Source organism: Epinephelus moara, chromosome 8 (genome assembly GCF_006386435.1).
Source record: "Epinephelus moara isolate mb chromosome 8, YSFRI_EMoa_1.0, whole genome shotgun sequence".
In the NCBI taxonomy this organism is placed as follows: domain Eukaryota; kingdom Metazoa; phylum Chordata; class Actinopteri; order Perciformes; family Serranidae; genus Epinephelus; species Epinephelus moara.
This window is the reverse complement of record NC_065513.1, coordinates 22,036,421-22,043,166: the sequence shown is the minus strand read 5'-3', so window position 1 is coordinate 22,043,166 and position 6,746 is coordinate 22,036,421. Positions and strand designations below refer to the sequence as shown.

Below are 6,746 nucleotides of genomic sequence, written 5' to 3'. Positions count from 1 at the left end.
CACTTGGTTTGATAAATGCTCCAGCGTCGTTCACTAAATATGAAATAACAGTTGTATGTGTGTTTGCATTACCAGGAAGAAAAAGGTTTTACCTTAAAGGGGGGAAAATGGAAGGAATGATTCACAGTTGCGCATCATGGAACCACTTTGACTGACAACTTGTCACTGTGTTACAGTGTTTTATTGAAATGCTGGACAGTGCAGGTTTTTCAGATTCCTGTTAAACCACATGGCCATTTATTTCAGAACCTGCTCAAACAAAGATGCCCCAGGTGTTGCACAGGGGTGTCTCCTTGCACAGAAAACACTATATATAGAGAGACCATAAATTGTTGTAAAAGCCAGTGACTCCTCGCTGCAGCTGGAGGATCACAGAGGGACCTCTAAGACATCACAGGTACCGTGGTCACGCTTTTTCTCTTAAACTTTCTCACAGTGTTTCTTCACTGCAAATAGAACATGCAGTTTACATTCAGGCAACCGTGCCCTCTTGTTTATTCGGTATTTGTATATAACAGGACTGTTTGTCTTTTACAGAGATGAAGTGGTTTTTGTGCCTGATAGCTGCAGGCCTTTACCTGTGTTTGCAAACCTGTGTGCATGCTGGTGAGTGTGATTTCTATCAAAATAATTCAATTAAATACAGTTATTATAGATGTGTTTAAAGCAGTCTACAACGCTTATTTTGTCATTTAGATAAAAACAGAACATCACAAATGGACATATGAGTTTATACAATAGTATTTTGCAGTAACTGCTGAATTGATATTGTGCATTAAAGCATTACAGCTCAGTAATCTATTAACAACATCAATATTAAAAGAGAATAAGAAACCAGACTGAGAGGTTGTGTGTAAGACAGAAGAGAGCACACTGACTGAAAGGCGTTTTTTGCTTTCAGAGCCACGTCTGAGCAGAAGTGTGATTGAAAAAGCTGTGATTGAAGCCAAAGCCACAGTGGACTCAGCCTATGAGTACTCCAGGAGAGTGTGAGTGATCAAACCAGCTGAATGGTTTTGCAGTGATAGAAAAATAAATGACACAAAGTGAATGCTTTTAACATCGAACGTCTTGACACAACACAGGAGCATTGATCGCGTGAGGAGGAATGTAGTGAGTCCTGCAGACATCCTGCGCACCTTGAAGCAGCCTGTTGGGCCAACCCGTTCTGCTGTGCGTGCTGCTGACTACATGGATAATGCTATCAAACTGATCAAGAGGTCTTTAGAGAAACGTCAGAAACGCTCCATCAATGCCACAGGTCGGTATCCAAAACAGGTTCTTTGAATTTTTCACACAGGTGGCTTCAAGTCACAGCTAAGATGTCTATTCTTTGTCTCTGTTAATTAGATCTGATCTCTGAGGAGGATCTGCAGGTCATTGCAGATCTGACAGGCTGCTCCTCCCGACATCGTGTCCCCTCCTGCAAAACGACTCCAAATTTAGACTATTTTCGCACTGCAGCCAGCGTCTGCAACAACAGGTAACCCCAGTTCTCTGTCTATTTGTTTTATTTTATCGCTCAAATAATGATGCAGAACATTCCTTTTGAGAAATGGTGCCAGCATTGTCATGACTGGAACATGCTGTATATGTCACACCCAGTGAGTGAGACCAAGACAAAAGAAAGGATTTGTTTTTTTTGCCTAGGAAAAACACCCGCTGGGGATCCGCCAACACACCCTTCACCCGCTGGCTCCCTGCTGAGTACCAAGATAAAATCTCACTGCCTAAAGGCTGGGACCCTAATCGGAAAATTGGGAAGCATCTCCTTCCTTTGGTACTATATCTTCAGATATATAAATAAATAAATAAATACAGTGGAAAGGGTTAAGTCAATCATGTATAGAAAAAATAAGAGTTCTGAGCAATATATGGAACAGAAAAATCTAATCACATCCGCAGTGATGCTTGAGGTATTTTCTTACCTTTACCACTTTTCACCAACAAGACGCTCACTGTCTGCGCCCTGTCCTCAGGTGAGGGAGGTGTCCAACCAAATTCTGCGCACAGCAAATTCTGATGTGGAGAGCGACCCACTCTACACTCACCTGGTGACGATCTTCGGCCAGTGGACTGACCACGACCTGACCTTCACTCCTCACTCTCCTGTCATCCGCTCATTCAGTAACGGTATTGACTGTGAAAGGAGCTGTGAACGCACAGAGCCCTGCTTCCCCATCGAGGTCAGTGTTGTTGCATTGCACAAGAAAAGATATGAATACAAAAAGCACACACACACACACACACACTGGATGCTAACTGCTTCTTGCCATCCAAACAGATTCCCGAGCAAGATCCTCGCCTTGACAGAGACTTAGAGGGGTGCATTCCCTTCTTTCGCTCCGCAGCAGCCTGCGGTTCTGGCAACACAGGCCATTTCTTTGGTGCAAGCAACGTCCGTCAGCAGATGAACTCTCTCACAGCTTTCATTGACGTGGGACAGGTGTACGGTGCAGAGGATATCAAGGCTCGCTTCTTACGCAACCTCACCTCAGATATGGGCCTGTTGAGGGTCAACACAGAGTACACTGACAATGGCCGTGAGCTCCTGCCCTTCACTGACATGTATAGCAACATGTGTGCTACCCGAGCTCGTATTACAAATGACTTTAATGTTGAGGAGGTGCCCTGCTTCGTGGCTGGTGAGTGGCAGCAAGAACACTGATGTATTTTATGACACATTGTGGTTGTCATAGTTAATACAACTTGAATAAACAACTTTCAATTGTTGGCATTAAGAAGCACCGGTCTGCTTTGTTCACCAGGTGACGAGCGTAGCAATGAGAACATCGCTCTGACCTCTTTACACACACTGTTCATGCGTGAGCACAACCGACTGGCAGGTGCTCTGGCCGAACTCAATCCTCACTGGGATGGAGAGAGACTCTACCAGGAGGCGCGCAAAATCATGGGAGGATACTTCCAGGTTAGAGAAATTTAAATTGCAGAATTGTTGGTATGTCTTGGCATGGTTCATTCACCTCAATTTTGTTTTTTGTCTCTTAGGTTATCACTTTTAGAGATTACCTACTCCACATTGTTGGTCCAGATGTCATTGCCAACCAGCTGTCCACCTACCCCGGTTATGATGAAAACGTGGACCCCAGCATCTCCAATGTGTTCGCCACAGCTGCCTACCGATTCGCTCACCTGATGGTTCAACCTTTCATCTTTCGTCTTAATGAGCATTACCGGGAGCACCAGGAATTCCCAAGCCCACTGCTGCATGAAGCTTTCTTTGCACCGTGGAGAATCATCTTTGAAGGTATGTCCAAGATCTTCAACTTGTTAGTATTCAACTTAATGAAATCAATCAATCAATCAATCAATCAATCAATCAATCAATCAATCAATCAATCAATCAATCAATCAATCAATCAATCAATCAATCAATCAATCAATCAATCAATCATTTATGTCTTCTTACATTGATGGCTGCTGCTTTATAATTGTTCATGTCTCCGGATGGTTCTGGTAATCTGTGGTTTGTGGCTATCTGGAAACCATGCCATGTTACAAAAAAAAATCTCCATGAGATCCAGGGTGCCCTTCCTTACATTCCAAAAATTATTAAGTGCCCTCTGGGGTGGCCCAAAAATTGAGAAAACATGCTGCAGTACCATATAGGCTGGCCTACATGATAGTAAACCTTTTGCAGGCTGATGCCCCTGTCCCTCACACAGCCACAGTCTGTCACTGTTTAGGAGTAATGTCTGGTACAGTGTGATGCAGCGTCTTGGGTGCTAAATGCAGCCTCTTTAGTTCTTTTGGGTTCCATTTACGCTAACTTAAAATGACCTATTGGTACCGAGCAGGATGGTCAATCAGCAATAGCTAGAAATTGCAATGAGCTGCAGAGTGGGGTCATGACTTCATCAATGGGATCAGCAGAAGTAACTTGAACTTGAAATGTTGCTCTTTCTTGTGTTCTTCAGGTGGTTTGGATCCAATCATCAGGGGCTTGGTGGGTCGTAGGGCCAAGCTGAACACGCAGGATCACATGATGCCTGATGAGATAAGGGAAAGGCTGTTTGAATTCTCCTCTGCCTTGGCCCTGGATCTGGCCTCTCTCAACATGCAGAGAGGCAGAGACCATGGATTACCAGGTATGACTCTCATTTAGTCTATTTATTTCTGTCATGTATCTCTGGAAATGTTGTCTGCGTCTGAGCCTCTGCAGGCATTACCAATCATGAACCAACTCTTATACATGGCTACATTTTCACCGTGTGTGTCTTTTTAGGCTACAACAAATGGCGCAAGTTCTGCGGGCTGTCACAGCCACGAAATCGGAAACAGCTGTCAAAAGTGCTGAAAAATGATAAGCTGGCCAGGAGCCTGCTGAAGCTTTATGGCAAACCTTACAACATTGATGTGTGGCTGGGAGGAGTTGCTGAGCCGTTTGTCCGTGGAGGAAGAGTCGGACCCCTGTTTGCCTGCCTGATTGCCACTCAATTCCAGAAAATCCGCCAGGGAGACCGGTAAGCACTGCAATTGCATTACTGACTGATATGTACTAAACATGTGAAGGTAGCGGTGTTAGCTGAACTTTTAAACATTAATTGTCAATTTCAGACTTTGGTGGGAGAACAAGGGAGTCTTCACCGAGGCCCAGAGGGAGTCTCTGAGGGAGACTTCACTCGCCCGCATCATCTGTGACAACACTGGCATCACTGAGGTACCAGAGCAGCCCTTCCAGTACCAGCACAGGGGGACTGGTTACACTAAATGTAGGGACATCCCTGCCTTTGACCTCAGTCCATGGAGGGAGAATTCTCCCTAGCAATCCTCACTGCAGTGGTCTTACTGAAGACAGCTACTTCTCAGGGCATCTGATTTTACTGTGTTATATGAGATCTTTTTTCATATTGCTGCTGACTCCTCAAAACATTATCCACACAACACTGCAACTTTTAAAACCTGTGTCATTGTTGAAACGTAGCATCTGCCTGCTTTGCTGTGTGGAATTTTCCTTTACTTACATTAAATATATAAATGAAAGGACAATTCTTTCGACATGGGTATTTTATTAACTGCTGGAAGTTTATGTGACTCCTTTAGGTGCTATATCAGTTGAAATATGATATTTTTTTAGTTCCTTTTATGACTCCAAATGAATGTGAACTACTTGATCATTTCTAAATAAGGTACATTACAAGGTGTGTATTTTTCAAGAAGACATGTGGAATATAATTTTGTTTGTTGTAAGAGTTGACAATTTACATAATCTTAATGGTAATAAATGAGACCCGTGTGTGACGCAGCATTTATTTTTATTACAATAGGCTTATGTTCAATTTTTTCTCTGGTGTTTTACTGTGCTGCACTGGACCAGGACACAACACATGTACTACACAGTGAAGAGTTGATCCATTGTTCAACTTACATCTGATTTCTTTTTCCCAGTCTGAAACAGGTATGGCTGCCTAAATGCTACAGGGATGACATTAGCGTGTAGCTTGTGTTTGCTCCTTGTTTTCGTCCAATTCCACCGACTGACATGGTGATGTCCGCCTATGTATGCATGTACCAGATGTGACATACCCTATCCACCACTGTCTCGTCATCGTCCTCTTAATTCACAGCAGGTACAATGTGGCCCCGAACACCAGACCTGTAGGTTATTGGAAGATCTTCTATTTCTTGTCTGGTAATGACATTACTAACCATATTGCAATGACCAATGGCTCCCAGTGTGCCTCACTGGAGTCAAATGTTTTGGTTTGGGGGTGGGAGGGTCGGACAGTCTTGTGGGCTGCCTTGATGAGCACAGTGGCACTGAAAACATTATACATCACACAAGTTAAGCTGTATATTCATTTTTCAAAATGTATTAGGATAGTTCTACAAATAGTTTAGTTTGTATTGTATACCAAACTGAAAGCCTCATGTCGAACAGATCAGTACAAATACATGTATTGTTACACCCCTAGCACCTCATTGTTCTCCAACTGTCTTCATCATTCTGTAACCATAACACATTAAATGTTGAGGATAACAAATTGTTACTCCTGACACCTAAAAAGAGGCAAAAATTGTCTGATGTTATCAGTAGATGATTTGTATATTTCTGACAGGGCGACCAATATCTCACAGATTTGATTGTCAGAGACGTTATGCATGCAGCTGGTCTGTGAGTTTCCTGGTCAGCTTAACTAGCTACAAATGCTTCGGGGTATGGCACCCTTCTTGCCCCCCGTCAGCTCCTGGGCAGTCTGTGGCAGTACTTGGTGCCGTCAGATGCACCTTTACATAATGTCCCATAGGTGCCCATAGGATTTAGGTCAGGGGAACGAAAAGGCCAGTCAATGGCACCCATGCCTTCGTCATCCAGGAGCTGCCTACACACTCTGGCCACATGAAACCGGGCATTGTCCTGCACCAGGAGGAACCCAGGGCCCACTGCAGCAGGAGGAACCTAGGGCCCACTGCACCAGGAGGAACCCATTGCCCACTGCACCAGGAGGAACCCAGGGCCCACTGCAGCAGGAGGAACCTAGGGCCCACTGCACCAGGAGGAACCCAGGGCCCACTGCACCAGGAGGAACCCAGGGCCCACTGCACCAGCGTAAGGTCTGACAATCGCTCTGAGGATTTCACCTAAGTACCTAACAGCAGTCAGGGTATTGTTGGCTGTGACATGGAGGTCTGCGTGACTGTGTGACCCCCCAAGGATATGCCTCCCCAGACCATCACTGACCCACCGCCAAACCGATCATGCTGGATGATGTTACAGGCAGCAT

At 44.6% G+C, this 6,746-nt stretch overlaps 1 protein-coding gene across 1 annotated transcript; it reads left to right on the top strand.

Annotated features, from left to right (window-relative positions):
• Window positions 1-336: 336 nt before the first annotated feature.
• On the top strand, window positions 337-5,266 carry LOC126393778 (eosinophil peroxidase-like). Its single transcript, XM_050050119.1, has 13 exons — window positions 337-397; window positions 538-606; window positions 902-989; window positions 1,086-1,261; window positions 1,351-1,483; window positions 1,651-1,780; window positions 1,980-2,186; window positions 2,285-2,645; window positions 2,769-2,929; window positions 3,010-3,268; window positions 3,939-4,109; window positions 4,247-4,484; window positions 4,579-5,266. Exons 2-13 carry the CDS (start codon window positions 540-542, stop codon window positions 4,784-4,786), a joined length of 2,199 nt encoding a protein of 732 aa, XP_049906076.1. The 5' UTR covers window positions 337-397; window positions 538-539; the 3' UTR covers window positions 4,787-5,266.
• The last annotated feature ends 1,480 nt before the right edge of the window (window positions 5,267-6,746 follow it).

What these genes read in the sequence shown, in the direction of transcription:
- LOC126393778 (XM_050050119.1), top strand. Translation starts at nt 540, where the DNA reads ATGAAGTGGTTTTTGTGCCTGATAGCTGCAGGCCTTTACCTGTGTTTG. An exon ending in GCCAGCGTCTGCAACAACAG is followed by an intron (nt 1,484 to 1,650) that starts GTAACCCCAGTT and finishes TTTTTTGCCTAG; the next exon opens with GAAAAACACCCGCTGGGGAT. An exon ending in GGTGCCCTGCTTCGTGGCTG is followed by an intron (nt 2,646 to 2,768) that starts GTGAGTGGCAGC and finishes TTTGTTCACCAG; the next exon opens with GTGACGAGCGTAGCAATGAG.